General features: G+C 37.5%; 8 protein-coding genes across 16 annotated transcripts; 4 read left to right on the top strand and 4 right to left on the bottom strand.

Moving 5' to 3' along the window:
- The first annotated feature begins 598 nt into the window (after positions 1-598).
- Positions 599-2,250, top strand: LOC105693330 (ER membrane protein complex subunit 3). The gene is made up of 3 exons (XM_012413171.2): positions 599-1,032; positions 1,180-1,436; positions 1,517-2,250. The coding sequence occupies exons 1-3, from the start codon at positions 884-886 to the stop codon at positions 1,888-1,890; spliced, it is 780 nt and encodes a 259-aa protein (XP_012268594.1). The 5' UTR covers positions 599-883; the 3' UTR covers positions 1,891-2,250.
- Positions 2,251-3,852, bottom strand: LOC105693329 (deaminated glutathione amidase). Of its 2 annotated transcripts, none has more exons than XM_012413168.3 (6): positions 3,648-3,852; positions 3,371-3,524; positions 3,114-3,269; positions 2,840-3,046; positions 2,523-2,735; positions 2,251-2,438 (listed from the first exon to the last, which is right to left on the bottom strand). In XM_012413168.3, the coding sequence occupies exons 1-6, from the start codon at positions 3,704-3,706 to the stop codon at positions 2,277-2,279; spliced, it is 951 nt and encodes a 316-aa protein (XP_012268591.2). In that variant the 5' UTR covers positions 3,707-3,852; the 3' UTR covers positions 2,251-2,276. The 2 variants fall into 2 exon arrangements, with proteins under 2 accessions (XP_012268591.2, XP_048511927.1); XM_048655970.1 differs by having other exon boundaries at positions 3,636-3,786.
- LOC105693384 (congested-like trachea protein) lies at positions 3,812-8,670 on the top strand. 3 transcript variants are annotated; one of them, XM_012413247.2, is made up of 6 exons: positions 3,812-3,953; positions 4,170-4,375; positions 4,501-4,615; positions 4,702-5,016; positions 7,896-8,069; positions 8,211-8,670. In XM_012413247.2, the coding sequence occupies exons 2-6, from the start codon at positions 4,280-4,282 to the stop codon at positions 8,396-8,398; spliced, it is 888 nt and encodes a 295-aa protein (XP_012268670.1). In that variant the 5' UTR covers positions 3,812-3,953; positions 4,170-4,279; the 3' UTR covers positions 8,399-8,670. The 3 variants fall into 3 exon arrangements, with proteins under 3 accessions (XP_012268670.1, XP_048511928.1, XP_012268669.1); XM_048655971.1 differs by having other exon boundaries at positions 3,953-4,093; XM_012413246.3 differs by lacking the exon at positions 3,812-3,953 and having other exon boundaries at positions 4,098-4,375.
- LOC105693381 (carboxypeptidase N subunit 2-like) lies at positions 5,047-7,687 on the bottom strand. Its single transcript, XM_012413241.4, has 6 exons — positions 7,545-7,687; positions 7,164-7,301; positions 6,962-7,099; positions 6,058-6,890; positions 5,448-5,997; positions 5,047-5,375 (listed from the first exon to the last, which is right to left on the bottom strand). The coding sequence occupies exons 1-6, from the start codon at positions 7,581-7,583 to the stop codon at positions 5,202-5,204; spliced, it is 1,872 nt and encodes a 623-aa protein (XP_012268664.2). The 5' UTR covers positions 7,584-7,687; the 3' UTR covers positions 5,047-5,201.
- A 171-nt stretch (positions 8,671-8,841) lies between the features above and the next one.
- Positions 8,842-11,097, bottom strand: LOC105693383 (WASH complex subunit 1-like). The gene is made up of 4 exons (XM_012413245.3): positions 10,738-11,097; positions 10,525-10,654; positions 9,874-10,429; positions 8,842-9,794 (listed from the first exon to the last, which is right to left on the bottom strand). The coding sequence occupies exons 1-4, from the start codon at positions 10,757-10,759 to the stop codon at positions 9,003-9,005; spliced, it is 1,500 nt and encodes a 499-aa protein (XP_012268668.2). The 5' UTR covers positions 10,760-11,097; the 3' UTR covers positions 8,842-9,002.
- A 31-nt stretch (positions 11,098-11,128) lies between these two features.
- LOC105693378 (dynamin-1-like protein) lies at positions 11,129-16,054 on the top strand. Of its 3 annotated transcripts, XM_012413237.3 has the most exons (9): positions 11,129-11,613; positions 11,822-12,386; positions 12,473-12,720; positions 12,816-13,346; positions 13,417-13,602; positions 13,738-13,887; positions 13,957-14,059; positions 14,131-14,342; positions 14,722-16,054. In XM_012413237.3, exons 1-9 carry the CDS (start codon positions 11,512-11,514, stop codon positions 14,776-14,778), a joined length of 2,154 nt encoding a protein of 717 aa, XP_012268660.1. In that variant the 5' UTR covers positions 11,129-11,511; the 3' UTR covers positions 14,779-16,054. The 3 variants fall into 3 exon arrangements, with proteins under 3 accessions (XP_012268660.1, XP_012268661.1, XP_012268659.1); XM_012413238.3 differs by lacking the exon at positions 13,738-13,887; XM_012413236.3 differs by having other exon boundaries at positions 13,738-14,059.
- On the bottom strand, positions 15,263-19,649 carry LOC105693380 (SET and MYND domain-containing protein 4-like). 3 transcript variants are annotated; one of them, XM_048655969.1, is made up of 4 exons: positions 19,513-19,649; positions 17,561-18,527; positions 16,729-17,344; positions 15,263-16,629 (listed from the first exon to the last, which is right to left on the bottom strand). In XM_048655969.1, exons 1-4 carry the CDS (start codon positions 19,536-19,538, stop codon positions 16,151-16,153), a joined length of 2,088 nt encoding a protein of 695 aa, XP_048511926.1. In that variant the 5' UTR covers positions 19,539-19,649; the 3' UTR covers positions 15,263-16,150. The 3 variants fall into 3 exon arrangements, with proteins under 3 accessions (XP_048511926.1, XP_012268663.2, XP_048511925.1); XM_012413240.3 differs by lacking the exon at positions 19,513-19,649 and adding an exon at positions 18,639-18,780; XM_048655968.1 differs by lacking the exon at positions 19,513-19,649 and having other exon boundaries at positions 17,561-18,565.
- On the top strand, positions 19,570-23,107 carry LOC105693382 (5'-AMP-activated protein kinase catalytic subunit alpha-2). Of its 2 annotated transcripts, XM_025746008.2 has the most exons (11): positions 19,579-19,712; positions 19,774-19,819; positions 20,023-20,136; positions 20,202-20,343; positions 20,407-20,645; positions 20,708-20,914; positions 21,009-21,114; positions 21,223-21,557; positions 21,630-21,808; positions 21,905-22,067; positions 22,154-23,107. In XM_025746008.2, the coding sequence occupies exons 3-11, from the start codon at positions 20,034-20,036 to the stop codon at positions 22,243-22,245; spliced, it is 1,566 nt and encodes a 521-aa protein (XP_025601793.1). In that variant the 5' UTR covers positions 19,579-19,712; positions 19,774-19,819; positions 20,023-20,033; the 3' UTR covers positions 22,246-23,107. The 2 variants fall into 2 exon arrangements, with proteins under 2 accessions (XP_012268666.1, XP_025601793.1); XM_012413243.4 differs by lacking the exon at positions 19,774-19,819 and having other exon boundaries at positions 19,570-19,712.
- The last annotated feature ends 115 nt before the right edge of the window (positions 23,108-23,222 follow it).

Raw genomic sequence — 23,222 nt, 5'->3', positions numbered from 1 at the left:
TTCTCTGCTCATTACAGTGGGAAATTTGCTATCACTCGATCAATTCGATAAGCAAGACATTTTGGCGAGCACAGTCGGATTTCTGGGCTCAAAATGTGTAAGAAACCAAAGCGCAGAATATCAATCGTGCTTTCTCGACCCGAAGGAGCTGTATTCTTCGCTTTCCAAATGTCTGCAGCAATCTTATTTTCACGTAGTTTGTTTGCAGCGACTCAAATCCGTCGACTCAATCAAGACACGACTCGGAACCATTGAAATATCTTGATAATTCTACGTTCTGCAACAAAGAATTAGCTTATTAATCGACAGGTCGTTGGATAAATCAAATTAAGTAGCAGCTGTGGATTCTCAAACTCAAAATACATGACGATACCTATATTACGGCCTCAGAAACACGAGCGTGTCGCCTGGACCGAGTAATTCCTGATACTCGTTGAGAGATCTCCATTTTTTCGCTCGGAAATGCGACAAAATGGCCATAGCGTGCAAAGTTTTGTCAATGAACAGCATTTGTTCCTGAAACAAGTATGAATATTCCAATGTTTATAGATTTCCACATGCTAGAGGAGCCAGAAGCCAACAAACCTGCATTTTTCATTGAGACGCTGCATCCATAATGAAATAAAACTGATATGTAGCTTCCAGATTTTGACCGAATATTTCCTTTTTTTTTCTTCGTTTCCTGATTTCTTTCCGATTTTTAGTCAATTTTTTGATTTATGTGCCAATTACTGTATCTTCCCGAACCCCTGGAGGCGCCCTGTGATCCAGAACCTAAGGTTGCGTACGAGCGGGAGTAACTACCTGCGCGATTTCATTCCGACAAAAATCACCACTGACGGCTGGGAGCCAATGTAAATAACCTGATAACATTCAATTCAACATGGCAGAACTTTTACTCGACTCGAATATTAGGGGTTGGGTATTTCTACCCATAGTAGTGATTACTTTTTTAGTTGGGATAGTTCGTCATTATGTTTCAATGCTTCTCGCATCTCAGAAAAAGGTTGAAGTTCACCAAGTGCAGGACAGGTAATTAATTCATAACCTATTAACCTTTTCTAATTCTTACACGTAGCGTTACTTCGGGTCTATCTATCTGAAAAGAGAATCGAAGTAACATTTTTCTGATACGGTCACATCACAGATTCTCCTTAAAGATTTCATTCATAATTTCAGCCAGGTAATGATTCGCTCTCGGATATTACGAGAGAATGGTCAATACCTGCCCAAATCAGCATTTGTGATGAGGCGGCACTTCTTCAACAATGAAGAGACCGGATATTTTAAGACTCAAAAACGAGCTCCGGTATCACAGAACCCAATGACTGATCCCAGCATGATGACTGATATGCTGAAAGGAAACGTGACTAATGTCTTACCCATGGTCTTGATTGGAGGATGGATCAATTGGATGTTTTCAGGCTTTGTCACGAGTAATTATTCTTAACATAATTGAGTGACAACTTTGATTGATCGGAGAAGAAGTTAATCTCATTATTCTATTACATTGTAGCAAAAGTACCTTTCCCACTGACTCTACGTTTCAAACCAATGCTTCAACGAGGTATCGAACTTGTGACACTTGACGCCGCCTGGGTTTCCTCTGCTTCTTGGTATTTCCTAAACGTATTTGGACTCCGATCCATCTACACTTTGGTGCTCGGTGAAAATAATGCTGCCGATACATCTAGGCTTCTTCAAGACCAAGTGTCAGGAGCTGCTATGTCGATGCCTCCAGATCCAAAAGCTGCTTTTAAGGCGGAATGGGAAGCCCTTGAGATATGCGAACACAACTGGGCTTTAAATGGAGCTGATGCCGATCTTCTCGGTCCTCAGAATACCCCTGATTCAGCAGAGAGCATTTATCACCAAAGTAAAACTAACTAGGTATTCATGATTAATAATAATAATTTCTAATTATGTTAGATATTATGAATATAAGTACAAGAAACGGAAAAAATATGCAAGTATAATCTCTTCCGTCTTTTGAATTCTGCACATTTTAGACCCATTTTCTTTCACTGAGATTTCGTTCAGAGATCATTGTACCTTTATTTATTGTAACTGTAAATAAATGATTATAGATGAGAAAAAAAATACCGTTCAACGTCCTGTATGAATTATATCAATGATCGGCATGAGCTATACATTCACACTGATACACAATCTGTATATTCTTAGATAAGTAAAAATAAAAGAAATACCCCACTGTCTCAAAGAGCCGATGGAAAAAAATAATTCCTCGTATATTTGATTGGTGTTTTTATTAATGCTTACTTCAAAGGTTTCAATTCTGAATACAAGTCTGTGCGTCTGTGATTTTCGCAAGGCATGTTTTTTCGGACTCTATTTAATAACTCCAAGTCAATTTCAGCCAGTGCAATACCTGTCTTGTCACCACATTGAGCTATGACCGTACCCCAAGGATCGATGATCTAGAAACAAAAAAGTTATATGATCTTCAACTTTCCAATCTTACAGACTTATTCCCAGAATACAAAGTACAACAAAACTATTACCATAGCGTGCCCCCAGCTAGCACGTTTCTTATTATGCGATCCTGTCTGAGCCGCCGCTATCACATAACATTGGGTTTCTATAGCTCTAGCCCGTAGGATAATCTCCCAATGTGCAGCACCAGTTTGATACGTAAATGCAGATGGAAACGTCAGAATTTGAGCTCCCATTTTTCTCAGCATCAAAGATAATTCAGGGAATCGCATATCGTAGCACTGCAAATTTATATTTTCAATTTCATCATTGTAAGGATATGTAAAGCACTTCAATTTTGTAATACATTAAAAACATTGAAGAGCAGACACTAAAAAAAGGATACAATACTCAAGCCCATAAGCCCTACTGGAGTTGATATGGGCGGTATTATTTCACAACCTTGATTAACGTAGTCAGATTCCATCAATCTAACTCCCGTATCTTGGTTGTCCATATCAAACAAATGAATCTTCCGATATGCTCCCATCATTTCACCGTCATTATTTATTAAAACATGTGTATTATAAATTTTGGTAGAGCTGTCATCAAACTGAAAATAATAATCAATTTCTAGCAATAATCCTCTGAGCTTTTGCTCATCATAAACTCTCACACACTTTTTCATGAATACCACCCAGAGATAACCAGATATTGTTGTCTTTAGCTAAACATTTGTAGCGGTTCACCAATTCTCCTTCTAGAGGTTCGGCCATAGCTACTATATCCTTTTTAGTTTCAGCCAAGTAATCACAAGCCTCTGGAAATAGAGCTATCTGTAAAAAAAATAAATTGATATAAAAAATAAAATGATTTGTTGGGGTCCAATTTTCCATTACTTAAAAATCAATTCATATCTAAGGTGAAATTATCTTACGCAGGCGTTACTCTGTTTTGCCTGAGAAACAAGATCGGATACTATGGTGAAGTTTTTTTCTCTATCCCCAGTGGCAGTCATTTGACAAACTGCTACCAATGGTAACGGCATTGTTGATTTACCACGTCTCCACGTTATGGATACAATATTATTACTGGAAATGAGAATTTATAGAATCAAAAGATTAAATGAGATTAAAAAAAGCTGATTGTAGAAAATGATGATGCAGAGAAGTCAACAGAATGACGAAAAAGATTTATGTTACCATTCGTTTTACCTGAAACGAGGGATCTGATATTGTCTGATTGGTGTGACGTTGAAAATTAGTCGGATCATTTTACTACTCTCGTCACTGATTGTGAGAATAGATGAGGTAATCTACTCTCAACGCTTTTACCAGCTCTAGTTAAACATTTCTATCGACTGTTGTGAATACTGGTTGTGAATGATTTGATTAATCTTAAAGGACGACTATCAAAGAAGAATCATAACAGGCCGTGGTACGTGTCACGTGCCTTTCAGCTGACGAAACAACTGTGTACCGCCAAAATTCAACCGAACCTGACCTGACTTAAACAAGCACGTGAGTTCATGAATTCTGCTGTGTCAAATATTATTTATGAATGATGTGAACAGAAACAGAATAACTTTTATTAAATGAATATCATCGAAAAAATGACGGACGTGTCTTGGTCTACTTATTCCGTTATGATCGATGACGCGGTGAAACAATTACCACTTACATAGATGTAAATGTGATGAATTTGAAGTTAGTGAGGTGGCTCATTTTTGTCTACAGTTTCCTATAGTTGGACTTCAACCCACAATCAAAAGGCCACGGTTTTGGCACTGAACTAAGATCGAGGGTGGCCGAGATATAAGAGAATTTCACGAAAGCAACAACGAAAAATGTCCGAAAACGTTAGCCCCATAAAATATTTTCTCAGTGGAGGATTTGGAGGGGTATGCACTGTAATTGCTGGACATCCTCTGGACACAATAAAAGTAAGGTTAACTGTAATTAATTAGCGTCGAAAAATTAATAGAGTCGTAACAATTTCTACTTAAGATATAACATGAAACAATTACGACCAACGTAACCAATCAAGGATGGTTTTTCGAATTTTCAGGTCCGTCTCCAGACTATGCCAAAAAGTTTACCCAATGAATTACCTCTTTACTCCGGGACCTGGGACTGTGCCAAGAAAACTGTATCGAAAGAAGGTTTTCGAGGACTATACAAGGGTACAATTCATGCAAAGTGATTCATATGTGATCAAAGATTTGCAAGAGGGAATAGATAGTTTTCTAAATTTATCTTGCTACTATAGGTATGGGAGCACCTTTGACCGGCGTTGCTCCAATCTTTGCAATCAGTTTCCTTGGATTTGGAGTTGGGAAGAAGATTCAGCAGAAAACTTCTGATGAAAAGTTAGGCCTCTCTCAATTATTCTTCGCAGGAGCTTTCAGTGGTGTTTTTACAACAGCAATCATGGCTCCTGGTGAACGTATAAAATGCCTATTACAAATCCAACATGCTGAAGCTATACCAAAGTATAACGGTCCTGTAGATTGCGTTAAACAATTGTACAGAGAAGGTGGAATGAGAAGCATCTACAAAGGGACCTGCGCCACGTTATTGAGAGGTACGCATTGTATTTTAAGTTTACATGACTTTGGTTTATATTCAATTTTTCTTAAATTTTGTACAGAATAATGGTTTTTTGATTCATTCATTTTCTGTGCACCACTTTATGAGCGTTGACTTTATTATCATGAAAGTACGTTATAAACTTATAGCGACACTGTAAAGTATACCCTCAATTGATATTTAACTTATATCATTCTTCTCAAAAAAATTCGCGAGTTGACTGTTACCGCGATGATGTCGACGTTTTATACGTCTGCAATGTAGTCCTCCTTTACGTAGAGCGTAGAAAACACCCCAATTTTGCAATTTTTTAGGTGTCATACAACGCGGCGCTGTTTCTTTAACTCGGTTTGCCTAACAACCCATTGAAAAGTTTTCAAAGCATATTCAAACAATTTCAAATAATTGAACGTCTATTATACAAACCAGATTAGGATTCCAATGAATCATGGCGCAGTTGCATTCCCATGGGTTTCCATCCAATCTTACGTTTGTAATCTGATGTTGTCTGTCGGGAGTTTTTAGGTTCTTAAAGAAGTCCAGTGGCAATGTGGTCAGTCTGTTTTTGTTGAGAATTATTTCCCTGAGCTCAATTTGTTGCTGAAGCGAGAATAGGCCTGGTGGAATAGATTCTAAATTGTTCCAAGATAGATCAATACGCCTAACTTTTTCCAGCCCGTAAAAGGCATCCATGGATATATCTTGGATTTGGCAATTACTCAGATCCAGATCAACCAGGTTCTTGACCTCGATAAATGCATCAAAGTCTATCCTTGTTATATTTCCACGAATTTTCATCTCTTTCAGCACAGGCATTCCCTTGAACATGAAACGCTCTAGTATTCTTACATCTAAATTAAACAAATGCAAAACTTCCAACAAACGGAGTCCCAAAAATGAATTATGCTGCAATTTCAACAGCACCTCCTCTCCTCCAAGATATAGCTTGGTGGTAGCGTTCATTATCTCGAAAGTACTGAAAATTAACCATGGTATTGTAAAAACATTTCAAAGATCTCCATAATTTGTTTCTTACCTTGGAAATACGGCTTCAAGTGGATTTCCCGTGAAGTCAGCCTCGATCAGAACCGGAAAAGGTGGAAACGAAAGCTCTGACAAGAAAGTTAAATTATTTCCACGTAAATCTAATCGTTCTAGTGCTAAAAGTCCGGCCAAATCTTTACTCTCCAAAGTAAGAAGTCGATTGTTGGCCAAAGAAAGTGACTGAAGTACAGGGGTTCCGTAAAAACAAAACACTGGAATAAATTTGAGGTTGTTTTTTTCTAGTGAAAGAGAAATAAGGCTATCCAATCCATCGAACATCTGCCATGAGATGTCTTTGAGTGAGCAATCGAAGGCTCTCAAGTGCGTTAGCTTACTGAGGCCCGTGAATAGTCCAACGGTTTCTCTGTGGCCCTCGACTTCTTGCTTATAAACGTTGTAAGGCAATATTTCACGCTCTTCCTCACTTCCGTTTTCTCTATCACCGCCATTACTTAAAAATATCAGCCTCAATCCATTATGATTGACCTTAGGATTGAGCTTTTCCACTTTTTTGTCATTATTATGCTGGTTGACAGGCTTCATGACTAAATTCACAATTCTATCAGTTGTACTTGAGCTGAGGAGTGTCACTCGTTCCAAATTTAAGTAGCGTAGTGTAGGACCCAGTGGCAATAGTGCATCAACATCTAGAACTATCCCATATTTTCCATCACTCAAATCGTGCCTGGTCCTAGAATTTCTGAGCCTATCTTTATATTCCATTCCCTGTATATTTAGGGATATTAGGTCTGAGAAACGACTCATATCTGCGGATTTCAAAATCATTTCTTTGTCTCCGTCTCCAGATTCTAGAATAGTGAATACCTGGAATAATTTGTTGGAGTTAATCTTGAGACCAAAGATTTTTTCTTTGGAAATAAATCGAATTCTCAAACCTGTAAGTCGGATGGAAGAGTGGCGAAAAGGTGCCTAGGCTCGTCCACCAGCACACAAGTAGCAACCTTTAACAGTTCACTTGCCATTGGTTGATAGTCGTCCACATTTCCCCAGTAAATTTGTTCACCATCTGAATCCTGTTGGATAAAATGGCATGACTTTCATTTCAGGGGTTTATTAAAGACTTTCGATTTCAATTACCTCTTCATTGTTCATGTTTATTTTAGCCCACTGATGTAAGGGTAAGTCGGAGAATTTTTCTATCTGACAGTTACAGCTATGAGGGCACTGTATCTCCCATATTCCTCCAATGTCTATTACTTGACCGTAACACCATACCTGAATGAAATTGAATACGCTAAGAATCCTTCACCGATGAAAAGAATAGGTTGTATGTATATAGCATGAGTAATGTTTGTATTTTACGCAGCGGTCTGAGTCAGAATTTACGGAGTAGGAATGAATAATATATGTTACTTTATGAAGCAGCGTAGATGCACCGAATGAGTAAAGCAATCTTTGTTGAATTATTTTCAAACATCAGTTATCAGAAAAAGTTTGATGAAATTTTATTTTACAAACCGGTATTAAAATTGGCCATAACAGTGAGATGATCTTCATGATAATAAATTCATGAAAATCACAAAGATATCACTACGCAACTATGTGAGTTGACGAGAAGGAGGAACGTTGGATTCCTAAAGGAGAAGCTAGCCAGAGCAAAACTGAATTTCGTCTGTATTTATCTCACAGATTGTTTGTTCCATATCCGGCAGGATGTCGGTTATCTATCGACCCACGCACGTTCTACACTATTATTAATTACATTGTGATTTCCAATTTCTTCATTGCCACGTTAACATAATAACTTAATATCTGTGTAAACTGATCCTGTGATCATACCTCTAAACCACTTCATATTCTCATTTATAGATGTACCGGCCAGCGGAATGTATTTCATGACTTACGAATGTCTGCAAAGATGGTTGACCCCGGAGGGAGGAAAATTAGGTCTTTTGTCAACTATTTTTGCTGGTGGCATGGCCGGTATTGCAAATTGGGCTGTTGGTATGCCACCAGACGTTCTAAAGAGTAGATTACAGACCGGTATGTGCGAAACTAGAACTGAAAATATGACTACCAAGCAAGCAATTTTCTTTTTTCACCCACCATAGGGCGAATCTTATGGAGTTTATCAATTCTAGAAGATACAAACTTTTTTTTTGCATTTATATTTTATTTTCACAGCACCGGAGGGTACTTACAGGAATGGAATACGTTCGGTATTCTCTCAGCTGATGAAGGAAGAAGGACCTCGAGCCCTCTACAAGGGCTGTGTTCCGGTAATGCTAAGAGCATTCCCTGCCAACGCAGCCTGCTTCCTTGGTTTTGAATTAGCAATGAATTTCCTCAACTTAGCAGCTCCGAATTTATAACGACAGGTAGCCAACCAATTATAAATATTATCGGTGTTCATCTGACCCCTAAAAACTGCCTTTATTTACAAAACAGATAGATAGTATAACGTGATTTTAATATGTACGATGGCTGATTAGATGAGTAAGAATAAGTATGCAATAATGAGCGCTCGACAGAGAGCACACGATAGATTTTACAATTTTTTAATCACCGGTATACTGTAGAAAAGGTATGTAAGCCATGCTCTTTATCGAATTGAATAAATTGTACATATTTTATGATCTCCTAATGATTTTACAGTATTACAAATATTGTTGAACCACAGATTTTTATGTTAATATAATTCTACCAACATCTTGAATATTTTCCACGTATTTTTGAAATTGTTGCTACATGATTACTCTTGCAGATGATATCTCCTCGTTTTGTCTGAAGCGGCAGAGAAAAATGAAGCTCTAAATTGTACAAAAGATCGTTTAATAACTGAAGTTATACATTTCATTATTTAAAATCGATTCAATCGTTGATAAATCCCGATTCGACTGACAATCAGATCGGTCTATAATAATCGAATAATTAAATTCTTCTTGCTTTGATCGTTTTCACGGTCTAATGTGAAAATCATTCCTCCCAGTCGTCGGTATCAGCTTGTGAGTCCTGCTCACTAGCAGCAGAATTTCTCTCTGAAGTAGCCAGTTCGTTTGGTTTGGGAGGTGGCGGAATCATTGCAGACATTCTATCAAGTGCACTCGTGGCTGTACCAGAAATTCCTTTACGTCTTAACGATAATTTTGTGTGCAAATCCGCCATTAAATCTCCACCCACGGATGCCGAGGACCATTTATCTGCTTTCTCCTCTTTGCGTGCAGCGCTTTTTAATTTTGCTCTTCCAGCACCACCTGCTTCTCGAATAGCTGCCATTAAATTCGACCGGTCATCAACTGGTTCTGGCTTTAGTTTAGTTTTGACTGGTTGTTTTTTGCTTTTTTGTTCAGGTAATGAATCTTCAGTCGGTGGTGGAGGCGGTGGAGGCGGAGGAGCTGGAGGATGTTGAGGTTCAGGAATTTTAGGAATTGGCGGTGGCGGTGGAGGAGGTGGAGACGGTAGCCTCGGTTGTAAGGAAGAACCAGTTTCCACAGAAGGCAAAGATACTGTGGAATATTGTTCCAAGGATAGGCTAGGTGGTATCGAATTTTCAAGGCTTGAATCATTCTCTGTTACGGCTTGTGCTGTTGGCGTCAAACCATAAGTTGAACTAGAATTAACATTTGGTGAACCTAGGTTTACGGTTGGCGTTGTTACCACAGAAGATGGAGCGATGGGGCTCTGACCATTTAGGTCGAGAACAAAACGTTCATCTTCTACAATTCCTGGTAAATCTGGCAAAATCAAAGGAACGTTTATTTGTGGTACCTGTAAAAATGATTGAAAGTTAATGTTGGACGTTCCTCGATATTAATTTTTAAAAGTAAGATTTTCAAAAACTGCATACTTCGCCAAGCGTTGGGGCATAAAAATAATTAGAAGGAGACTCAATATCCGTAGGATGCCAGGATTGCAGTATAGAGGTCGGGGCATCTTCAATTTCTCTTTTATCGTTGACTGGCGCTAAATTTTTGGGGTGAAGTTTGCCATACTGATTGTCTTTCCCAGCGTCAAGTAGTAGCGAACTGATGGAAGATACTTCCAAGTTACTGAGCTTGAAATTGCTGGGATTATGTCTCTGTGCAGGCTTACGCTTGATGTGGTAATACTGGAGTTTTTCCTGCATACTAAAATCGCTAATCTGTCTTCCACTTTTACTTTTTTCCTCTCCCAACCCATGCGAATTCAATGACTGTGCAATGGGCACAGGGCTTTTGTATACACTTGGCGGTTTATCTTCATCTTTGAGAGACATCTTGAAGGTTGTTTGATATTCCCTATATACATGATTCGATGGGTATTTAGCTGCTGAGTAGAGTTTTACTGCTTTAAGGTTCATATTGTTCTGAAGATGATCTAAACTGCTCTGCAACCTCACTGCCCGGTTTTTGATATTGATTAACCTGAAAAGATAAAGCAAAGCATTCTGTTTGGTCCTTTCTTGTTCAGTCAAGCTCTTGAGGAGCCTGTGTAATACAGAAATTCAGCAATTATAGACTTTTTAGCATTCTCAGACAACCGCTCGTCGATACACCCAAAAATATTTGATACAGCTGCATCTAGATTATCCAAGGCATCCGCAATCTGTACAATTGTTTCCTCCTGTCTGAGATCATGTGGAATTATACCTAAAAAAATGTCATTAATTAATTTGTCGCTTTCAATTAAAATATAAACTAGTATATTGTACAGGTAAACATAAACATTTTACCAATTTCTACATGCCCTTGCATTTTTTTTGCCTACTTATGACGGTAAGCAAATGATATTCAACCATCAAAGGTGGACAGCAAGAAGAAAAGACAACCAAATTATTAAAAGTGGTTCAAACTAAGTACTAGCGTGCGTAGCTAGCTATCCATCAGCTGACGATTAACCACAATGATGATTCAATGCCAGCTTTTGTAAGCCCAGATTTGCTTAGATTGGAGTTATTGTCTGTCTAAAGGAATAATCGATGACAATTCTCAGTAGATTTACACGTGTTTAAAAGTGGTAATAATTTTATGCTGAAGAAATTAGATTACGTGTAATTCATAAGAATAGTTAATAATTTAAAAATTGACGTGCAAAGCGAAGCGATTGACGGTTGGAGTTGGAAGTTTCTCTCGCATCGACCGCAAATATCAAATATGGCCGTTAGCGATTCTTGACCACCAAGCAGTTTTAGCCGGTGGATCGAAAAAAGTGTTTTTTGTGAAAAAAGGTTGAGCTTTAATTTGGTCCAAGTGTTCACTCGTACGATCGACAATTGATGGTAGAGAGTGAAACGGCGATAATAATAACGAACAGTTACTTTACTGGGGTTGGATATCTGATAAAAATCAAGTCGCGGCTGCAACCCTGGATTTCGATCATTGCTATCATTCTGTGTTCAAAATCGGCTTACATCAGATATTATTTTTATTAAGCCGACTGATCTATTCATTGTATCTATTGTTCTTAAACATTTCACAATAGTACGATTTATCGGCGGCAATTCATCATGGAGGCTTTAATTCCAGTCATCAATAAACTTCAAGATGTTTTCAACACCGTCGGTGCTGATGCCATACAACTCCCTCAGATTGTCGTTCTAGGAACACAGGTTAATTATACCCGCAACACGTTCCGTAACTCTATTTTATCTTTTTCTATTCCTTCACTCATTCATACATCATAAGCGCTAATGATCAATCCAATTTTTTACCTTTACTCTGAAATTTTGCTGCGTTCTCTATCTGTCATTAAAATAGTTTCCAGTAGCCGAAACGAACCAACAAACTAATAGTTTTCAATCTTTTCTATCATCACAGAGCTCGGGAAAGTCCTCTGTCATAGAAAGTCTGGTCGGTCGATCGTTCTTGCCTCGGGGTACCGGAATTGTTACTCGAAGACCTTTAATTCTACAGCTGGTTTATGCACCGAAAGATGATAGAGAGCACAGGTCTGCTGAAGATGGCACACTGAGTCTGGATGAGTGGGGGGTATTTTTGCACACAAAGAATAAAATATTCACGGACTTTGATGAAATCAGACAAGAAATTGAGGCAGAGACCAACAGGATGGCTGGCTCTAACAAAGGAATTTGTCCTGAGCCAATAAATCTCAAGGTTTATTCAAACTCTGTTGTTAATCTTACCCTCGTCGATTTACCGGGAATCACCAAAGTGCCTGTTGGCGACCAGCCTGAAGATATCGAGGCGCAGATCAGAAATTTGGTACTCAAACATATCTGTAATCCAAATTCTATAATATTGGCTGTTGTTACTGCTAACACGGATATGGCAACCAGTGAAAGTCTCAAACTTAGCAAAGATGTTGACCCAGATGGGAGAAGAACTCTTGCTGTTGTCACTAAACTAGATCTTATGGATGCTGGTAACTTTTTTCATTTAAACTATTCCGTTGATTGTCCATTGTCAAAGCAACTTTGCTTGAGAATTGCTTGTTATTTTGATTTTGAGGAACGGATGCCATTGACATACTCTGCGGAAGAGTCATTCCTGTGAAGCTTGGTATTATCGGAGTTGTGAATCGTTCTCAACAAGACATCATTAACAACAAAACCATACAAGATGCTCTCAAGGATGAGGCTGCCTTTCTGCAACGAAAATATCCAACTCTAGCAAATAGGAATGGTACTCCTTACCTCGCAAAAACGCTAAACAGGCTCTTAATGCATCATATTAGAGACTGCCTTCCGGACTTGAAGGTACAGTGAAGCTGTCGCATCAGCTAGTTAATCGAAAAATCGGTTATTCAATCATCGGATGCTTCTTAAGAAAAAACAATTTATTTAATCAACAGACACGAGTGAACGTGATGGTCTCTCAGTTCCAAACCCTATTAAATTCATATGGAGAAGATGTTGGAGACAAGAGTCAGACGCTACTTCAAATAATAACTAAATTTGCCAGCAGCTACTGTGCAACTATCGAAGGAACTGCTCGCAATATTGAGACAACAGAGCTCTGCGGCGGCGCTCGTATATGCTACATTTTTCATGAAACCTTCGGACGTACTCTGGACTCAATTCATCCGCTGGCCGGACTTACCAGAATGGACATTCTAACTGCTATTAGAAACGCGACAGGTCCGAGACCAGCTCTATTCGTTCCTGAGGTATCTTTTGAGCTTTTAGTAAAGCGGCAGATCAGAAGACTAGAAGAACCCTCTCAACGGTGCGTTGAACTTGTTCACGAAGAAATGCAGAGAATTATTCAGCATTGTGGGACCGAAGTTCAGCAGGAAATGCTACGTTTTCCCAAGTTACACGAACGCATTGTTGATGTCGTCACCCATCTTCTTCGTAGACGATTGCCAACTACTAATTCTATGGTATGTTTAACTTGAAACATATGCTAGCATAGCTTAGGGCTTTTGCTTTTTCATTTTTTTGTTCATGTAGGTCGAAAATCTCGTCGCAATTGAACTAGCATACATCAATACCAAACATCCAGATTTTCACAAAGATGCAGCTCTTGTCTCTTCGTTGTTGAAACATGCCGAAGCGGACCAACTCAAACCCAATAAAAGACACTTGTCTGCTACTTCAAATGCTTCTACCGGTAGCACAATTATTACTCCCGAACAGGTGAGTAGAAATGGAATCGTTATTGATATTCCAATTTTCATACGTTTTTTGGCTCGTTTCTTTTCTTAATTCAACGGATAGCTTGTGATTTTTATTCATAGTTAAAATATTTGTCTAAAACTGCGTGTTTCCCAGAATCAGAAAGCAGTCAAAAGTGATGATTCTCCGGTTCATAATGATCACAATAGAGATACACAAGCGCAGCAAAATCATTGGCTACTTAGTAGCCTACTACCCCAAGGGAAAACAGACTCAGTTAGTGGAAATTCAATGGATGGATCTCCCGTAAGATATAGAGAAGGGAGTCCAACTTCCAACTCTGCTACTAGCCCAAATTCTGTTTTGGATTTACAGCGGGGGTCCCCTCAACAGAAACCAGTTAATCTTTTACCCGAAGTTCCCACACAAACACCTCGGAAGCTCAGCGATCGTGAGCAACGTGATTGCGATGTGATAGGTAACAAAATTCATCTAACTTTCATTGTTGACATTTTTTCATCTTCTAATCGTATTGTAACTGGTTTTCAGAGCGATTGATAAAGTCGTATTTTTATATAGTACGAAAATCTATACAAGACAGCGTACCAAAAGCTGTTATGCATTTTCTGGTCAATTACGTTAAGGACAATTTGCAAAGCGAGCTAGTCACTCATCTTTATAAACCTGATCATATCGAATCGCTTCTCAACGAAAGCGAGCACATCGCTGTTAGGCGTAAGGAAGCCGCCGATATGCTCAAAGTAAGTTTATTTTACTACACTATCATCCTTGATTCGAAATTTTTTTTTGTTCTTTTACGTTTAATGCCAGAAGAACACGGAAACATTGGGAAAATTAAAATAATCATTCTGCTGAGAACAGGAAGAATGCAATAGTTTAATGGTGCCAACAATGACCTAAACTTCGTATACAGATTGTGACAATATTGAGTACAGTCCATGTCTTGTTGGGCTCATAATAATCGAACAGAAGAAAAATTCAAGAAAAAATCATACTTGGTGATTTTATCGGCTATAAAATTCACAGTAAAATAGTAAAATCGAAATCAAAAAGAAAAAGAAAATTATCTATTCATAAATCATAAAACTAATTCAATTTCGATTGATTAATCAATTGCAGGCACTAACAAAGGCTGGTCACATCATCAGTGAGATTCGCGAGACACATATGTGGTGATATTCGGAAGATTCGTATGAATAATGCACCCAATGTTACGGTTAGTTACAAATAGGTATTACCTGCGTTCGAGACAAAAAAACAGAAAATAATAATGTGGGTAATCATCGCCATTTGCCTACGGAAACATCAATCAACTCTAATTACCAAACGGTAAAATCACACCGACAATATGATAATTGAATTTATCGTATGTAATCGGATGATCGTCTTTCAGAAATCCCTTTTTGGTTCGATTTGTCGTTTGTTTTTCTGGTTTTTTTTTTATAGAAATAAGAGATTGGAAAGAAAATACAAAGAAAACGAGAGCGAGCAAAAACCAAAGACCATATACGGAGAACAGGATACATATGTTGTATTTCATCTTGGTATAGATTTTTTCTTTTATTTTTTTTCATAGTTATAACAAAGTTAGGACTAAAAATGTCTATAGGGGGATTTTGGAACATACAGATGAGCTGCAGGCAAAACGGTTTGAAAAAAATTTAGAATTAATATTTTTAATCGATGCTAATTGTTTATTTATACACGCTATCTCTTATCATGTAACAAGAAATTCATCCGAGTAAGTGATCAAAAATTTTGAAAAGAATAATTGAAGCTGCGACAAAAAAAAGGATGAATCGAATTTATGGCTATTGTCGGATACGCTGAAATTGAATTTTTACGTCCAAGTTAGAGGGACAGATTTTTTTTTTTTTAATCCATTTTTCATCACTTTTTTTTAACGATGTACTGTCCTCTGGTTTTAGAGGCAGCAGATTCTTTATAGTGTTAAAAACCACTTTTCGATCTTCGCGACATTAACTATTCTAACAATTAAGAACCCTGCTTGAAATATGCCTGCATTTTGACGCGGTATTCATGAATATTACATTGATTGATTTCAACATTCTTTGAAGTCCGTTCGGTTTGTATTTATGTACATATGTGAGAGGAGGTGAATTACGTGATTTTCGATTACTCTACAGAACTGATTTTATTCTCTTTTTTTTTGTTCCGCATTTTCTTGAAAAAAATACTTTGTAAATATATTTGAATTGAGGCGTATGTCTTGATGAAATACTGCCCGAAATATGCAAAGAGCTTCGCTATACTCTTGTCGTTCGTCTAATGTAACGAACAAAAAAGAAACAAATTTTATTTTATTCAGTAAAATGAATTTTTCCCTTAGCTGTTGTTGTCAGGTGATTTTGAATCTTTTCTTTCTTCTTTTGTTAAAAGAAATTTCAAGTATGATGAGTGTGACAAATAAATTATAAGCCATAACACCGAACACGCCTTACTCTAATTCTCACAACTCATTGTCTAGTTCTAATCAATGTCTTCGGCATGTTTTCTTTTGTAGGTTTGGTAAAAATTGCTAATATTTTTATTTGGCAATGCAGCCCATACTGTTCAAGCATTGTATCAAAGCCTGCTGCGTCTTAACAGCTTCTAAACTGTAATCTGCAAATATTTTGTCAACAATTTCAGCGTGGCCTAATAAAATCGGTAAGGCAGCCGCATGGTCTCCATCTAACATTTTCTGAATAGCTACCACTTTACGTTTCAATGATTTTTTCATAGCTCTGTCAATTTTCATCCTATCGAATTTGGAAGCGCAATTTGCGCAACAGTTTTGTAATTTCTCTGCTACAGCAAAGCACTTGTTACATTTATACCATTCACCGGACGTTGTTGCCGGAAATAAATTCTTGTCGCAGGCTTCGCAAGCACAGTCGAAATTATACTTTTTTCGGAGGTACGCTTTCCTCTCGCTTTTTGAATCGCTCAAAAAATGTGGACCGTAACAATCCAAGATTTCAGTACCTTTGCGGATGAATCGAATCGCTCGGACCACCACTTTTCCTTGAAAATGAAATTAGATTATTTAGAATTCATTCGTCAGCTTCTGTCAAGGCTTGACAAAGTTTTTCTTTTCATTATTTTCTTCTTGATTTTTTATACCTCTGGGATGGGTGTGGCGAACTATGTTGGGAATACAGCTGTGATTCGTTAAACTGACTGTAGTATAAATTGCTCCACCGACGGTTCGCGGCCTCCAAGTGTTTGTACGCTCGTCCGAAACGTTTTCCACAATTTCATATGCGTTTGAATTTATCGCCTGCAAATGACAAAGCGTCGCGCACGCCAAAGCACTCTCTTCTTCTTCTCCGATACGAACCTTTGGTATTACTTTCGAAGATACGAATTTGAAACACTTTGCTAATATCACACTATGCATAGCATGCATCAAATTCATCCTCGGATCAATATTTTTACTATTAGTTTCCAGCGAATAGACCGTCCAATAATCCAATGGGTCGTACTCGTCACCTGTCCCAATTTTGAGTCTCTTTGAATCGTCATCGCTATTCGAATAGTACTTTTTCAACTCGGAACTCAGTTCAAAATCGTCCGTTTTCATTTCCTTTGTGGCTAGCAAGACGGTTGTCCTATACGCGAGTAGCAACCGAGAACTTTGTATATTTTTCATCCGGTAAAAGTAATCAAAGATCGTACATTCCCACCGATGATATTGCTGCCATGATTCCCTCCTGCAATCCTCGGAGCAGAAGTTGACCTGGAAGTTATTAAACTTACGTTATCAACTTTTCGAGCAAAGTGCATGGAAATGCAACCGATGATTTTCAACAATGCCCAATTTGATTTTCAGTAGTTATCGATATTTTTTGTTTATTCATCTTTTCTATCTCCGGCGCAATAATTTTTACCGCATCGGTCACAGTCAAAGTGATTTTTAGTATCACATTTAATGGATCTTTAGCAATTTACTAACTGTCTGACAATTGTGGCAAGGTATTTTGCTGGCTTGCAGGTACGCTAATGAATGATGACAATGCAGACAATTATTTTCAAGCATATTTTCATCGGTACTCCAAGCAAATGGTTCGTCTAAAATTAAAACGCTACCAGTTTTGATATTTTTCGTTGCCACCAAGTGCCTGCCCTTAACTTTGTCGAAACACAAAGTGACAGCGTCGGAGCAGGACTGTAATTTGTCATTTTTCTTGCCATAAACTTTAGGCAGAACTATTTTCGTAGCTCCGTTCGAATTTTTTGCCATGGCACAAATTTTTGTAAGGTCGTTTTCCTTATGCTCCTTTAAAACGTCTAGAAACGGGCCAAGGGTGTCCAATTTTTTTTCATCATTTATCGCAGCTCCTTCTTCTTCCATTTTTTGAAATAAATACTTTGCCTCCTTCATGCCCTCTCTGGCAATTGTTCTTGCTTTTTCAAACATTCCCAGAATTTTCAAGCATCTCGTTTCGTACGACAGGCATTCTATTTTATATAACCGGTATTTCGTCGCGTCAATTAAATTTACGTCAACTTTATCATTCATCATAATAATTGCCATCATGTATCGACATTCTTCCAAACATTTTTCAAAATATTGCAAGGTATACGAATAATGAATTTGACGTTTGATGGCGTTAAAAAATATTTTCATGTCATCGCAATTCATTATTTCAGCAGCGAATAGAGCTTTTTTAATGTTGGATAATTTTTCCGCTATTTCATCTGTATTATCGGCATTGGCAAGGAATTTCTTAGCCCACTCGTTATTCTTTTTTTCATAAGATTCGACAACAGAAAGATTTCTCAACTCCGAGATTCCCCTTGCTATGTCAACAAGTGTACGAGGATTTCCTGATTTAGATTGTTCCTTGAAATTTTCGAAGAATATGTCATCCTCGGTGGCGAATCGATACGCAGAATCAAAAGAGATGGCGGATTTAGCGCTGAAACAAATTTTCTTCATTGTATACCTATAAATCATTCGTTAGATAAAGTGCATTTATAACTATCTTCAAAAATTTCAAGACTTCAACTCGCATGTCTTCGTTACTTACGCGTTTTTCGAATACATATTCAAGTTCGTGTTACCGATGAATCTTTATTTCCTATCGGATATTAACGATTCTGAAACTCTTTTGCAGCGCGATTATTCTCAGATCAATACATTCTCTGGCATTTACAAAACATACATGTGTACATGAAGCGACACATCTAAATTTAGACTTCACCATTTGTACATCGAGCGGTTAAAAAGAAGCTGCGGCCATTTCTCACGCGCAACTTGAGCTGAAGGCCACATTCAAAAATAATACTAAAGATCTTCCCCGAGATTAATTAATCATGAAGAGACAAGTGGAAAATTGGATGTTCTTCGTTTTGCACTATTGTTTCGTTCAAATGTTGGGAAAGTTTAATGGTATTTGTGTTTTCACTTCTCCAGATGTTTGTTTTCACTCCAATTCAATGAAATCGGATCTCCAACCAAGTAATTTGTGTCAATGTTACAGTGTGAGGCCCAGCTTCTCCGAAATTACAATGAGATCATATAGAGACTTCAATGCTCCAAATTTTCAAGTTTTATATTTTCTTCAGGCAAGTGAGTTTCAGTTTCGCTGCCACCCTTTCGTGGTTGACCCGTTTAGCTTCTGATTCAAATAAATTAATAGAGAATCATACATGAGATATTTGAGCTTTGCGCGCTGCGAGTTTTAAGATGAACTTTATTACCGCGTACCACGTCGATTCGTGGAGGGCGCCATGGACTAGCTCGGGCTAGAGGGTAGCTCGGGACCACCTGACTTCGCGGCGCATCGAAATTTTGCGATATCGAGATGGTTGACTTGTTATCAAAATTGGGGTCGTTTTTCCTTACCGACTGCATCGCTAAAAAAGTGTAATCAAAATACGCGACAGCGCAACTGATCTCACCTTGAGTTAGTTATATATTTTCCCATGTAATGCGTATTTCGCAACTATGGTAAATAATGTCAGGTGATAATATACGTTTAATCACACACTGCTGCCCAGTTACTTATTTACATTTACATTACTTATTACTATTAAATATGTTTCCTTGAAGATTTAACTGAGGTCATCATCTTTACCGTCCTATGTACGACGATTAAAAGGTATTAATGATTATTTAATTGTTTATTCATGTTTACTTCAGAACCCTTCTGTTTTTTCAAGTTTCGTTTTTATTCTCATCAAAACTATGCTCCTCTACTTACATGACGTAAGTATGTAGATCTAAGTGTTATTGAATTGAAACAATTATCCATTTTGTTTTAGAGTTTCATATTTTTGAATCAATTTTTAACATGTCAAGCTAACGCAATAGATTAAGGTGGCATAAGCCTTCATTTTTTTACTCAACTTGCTACATGCTTCATCACTCCAATGGACATTGCAAGTAATTAGTACCATTCAATTTTACAGAAGATCTTACAATGACTGATAAAATTCAGTCTGGTCAGCCACAGCCCATAGTAAAAATTGGCCACTACACACTGGGACAAACTTTGGGTGTTGGCACTTTTGGAAAAGTAAAAAGTAAGACAGCATTGTGAATTAACAAACATCGGATACGAATGCTGAGACTATATTTTCTATTACAGTCGGAGAACATGCACTTACTAAGCTGAAAGTTGCGGTGAAGATTTTGAATCGTCAAAAAATAAAGAGCCTCGATGTTGTGGGAAAGATACGTAGAGAGATACAGAATCTCAAATTGTTCCGTCATCCTCATATCATTAAATTGTAAGTTTATCAATGTGCTTTCAATTATCACCATTCTTAATAAGATTCGTATCTCCTTCTCAGGTATCAAGTCATAAGCACTCCAACAGACATTTTCATGATAATGGAATATGTATCAGGGGGTGAATTGTTCGATTATATTGTCAAACATGGAAAGCTGAAAGAATACGAAGCTCGTAGGTTTTTTCAACAGATTATATCAGGTGTAGATTACTGCCATCGTCACATGATTGTACACCGAGATTTGAAACCAGAAAACTTGCTATTGGATCACAATCTCCATGTCAAGATTGCAGATTTTGGTAAAGTATTATTATCCGTTTGAATAATTCTCAGCTCTACTTACTTTACCCTTCTATTTTAGGTTTATCCAACATGATGACTGATGGAGAATTTTTAAGAACTTCATGCGGTTCCCCTAACTATGCGGCGCCTGAAGTTATATCGGGAAAGTTATATGCAGGTCCCGAAGTAGATATTTGGTCCTGCGGAGTCATTTTGTACGCTCTACTTTGTGGTACTTTGCCTTTTGACGACGAACACGTGCCAACTTTGTTTAGAAAAATAAAAAGTGGGTACTGGGTATTTTTATAGTTAAGCTAACTCAACATTCAATATCGATCGCTAGTTAATAACAAGACTGACACAATCACTTTTATTTTCAGCCGGGATTTTTCCTATTCCGGAATACTTGAATAAAACTGTAGTGAGTCTACTGTGTCACATGCTGCAAGTCGATCCGATGAAAAGGGCTACTATTGAGGATATCAAGTACGTAACTCAACGTCGCATAATATTTTTTCAAAGTAAAACTTTTTTTTATTTACCTGAAATTGATTTACTTATTTTTCTATTCATTTCTCTCTTTTTTCCAAATAGAAAACACGAATGGTTCCAGAAAGAACTTCCTACTTATCTATTTCCATCTCCCGTTGAGCAAGACTCTTCCGTAATAGACATAGGTGCTGTCAATGAGGTTTGTGAAAAGTTTAACGTTAAAGAAACAGAGGTGCATTCAGCTCTGTTGAGTTGCGATCCACACGATCAACTGGCAATCGCCTATCACTTGATAATCGATAATAAGAGGATCGCCGATGAGGCTGCCAAAGCTGAATACAAAGATTTTTATGTCGCTTCGAGTCCTCCACCGGTTGCTTTCAGCCCAAGCGACTCAAATAATAGTCCGCTGCGTCCTCATCCTGAAAGAATTGCTCGTGAGTAATAAGCGGATAATCTATAGAAGTTGACATTCTTCAGACTGAGAAAGGAAACATTGTTTTGTTCAGCGCTGCGTGAAAATAAAAATTCGCAAAGCGGAGTCCAGGTTCAAATTCAATCCGGTGTAGCTGGCCCGAATCGTGGTACGCCAGTGAAGCGAGCCAAATGGCATCTAGGAATTAGATCTCAGTCAAAACCAAATGACATTATGAACGAGGTGTATCGTGCCATGTCTGCGCTTAATTTTGTGAGTATGATGAAAAAAAATTACTACTTAAATGAACGATGAACTTGGCGTTGAAAGACGAACAAATAATCCCATTGAACGACTGTCTCTACATAGGAATGGAAAATCATCAATGCATACAGCGTCAGAGTTCGACATAAGAATAAAGTAACAAATAAATACAGCAAAATGTCTCTCCAACTATACCAAGTTGATTATAAAAGTTATTTACTAGACTTCAAATCACGTTCAAGTGAGGACACCGAAAGTGTTAACGAAGGTGTGTAGATTATCTTAAAAAATCAGTATCCCTGGTAAATCGAGAAAGAGGGACGTCGAACGATAACATCGAATCACTATTTTCAGATTCCCTCAACGCGCCATCCCAGCTAACGGGTCACCATACGATGGAATTTTTCGAAATGTGTGCAGCTCTTATAACGCAGTTAGCACGCTAAGTGGACATTTAGGAAAGAGGTGAATAAAAAACAACTACGACGACAGGTAAGATATCATTTACAAATTGCACGCTATTGTACTTTGATAAAAAAACAACCATGAGGATCATTAGCTGATTTGGGAATGGTATGAAAAAATTCAAATTGCTTAGAAATAACAAAGAGAAAAAAAAAAAAACAGACAAATATCGATAACAAAATTGAGAGTAGCAAAGTTATCCGTGAGATAAAGAAACAGGTTACCAAAGTACCGAGTTCAGGCGTTATCCACAGAAGTGATAGTTCTTCCTGAGTTACTCTAATTGAACTAGTTGTTCGCCGAACATTGAATCGCTAAAATGAGAAAAATGGGTCAACTATTTGATGAAAGTTGACAAACAAATGATGAAAGAAAAATCGGAAAAACGTTTTATAGAAGGCAAAAAATTGACAAAATTATTGAGACTTGATAGACGATATTTAAAAAGTACCATGAAATCGAGTCGAGTCAAAATAAATAAATTGACGCTAAAGATAATAACGATAAATAATTATTTATAAATCAATTATGAAAACAACTCATTGAATCAATCATTCGTAATCAGATGAAATTGATAAAACCTAATAAAAACTAAAATGAACAAAAACAGAATCAATAAATAAAATTGCGAAGAGTATCTGTCAACTAAACTGCAGGGGTGTATGGCGGTATTCAACGGTCGGACTGTAGTAAAAAAATCTTTTATTGTAACAACTAGCAATTTAAAATGTGTTTAGATATGTCCTCTGTATTTATGTATAATATTCTTTGTAAGCGGTAAGAACCATATTATATAACTATAGCAGGAAAAAAAGAAAAGAAAAATACATATATACAAAACGATTTTGTCTGAATTAATTGAATGAGGTGTGAAACAATTTCGTAATAATTATGGAATTCACCCCACTTTCTTTTTTTTTGCCTTCACTGCATGTATATGTTATTTTCTTTATTCACA

The sequence above is a fragment of the Athalia rosae genome, chromosome 5 (assembly GCF_917208135.1).
Source record: "Athalia rosae chromosome 5, iyAthRosa1.1, whole genome shotgun sequence".
Lineage (NCBI taxonomy): Eukaryota > Metazoa > Arthropoda > Insecta > Hymenoptera > Athaliidae > Athalia > Athalia rosae.
This window is presented reverse-complemented; position numbering and strand designations above follow the sequence as displayed.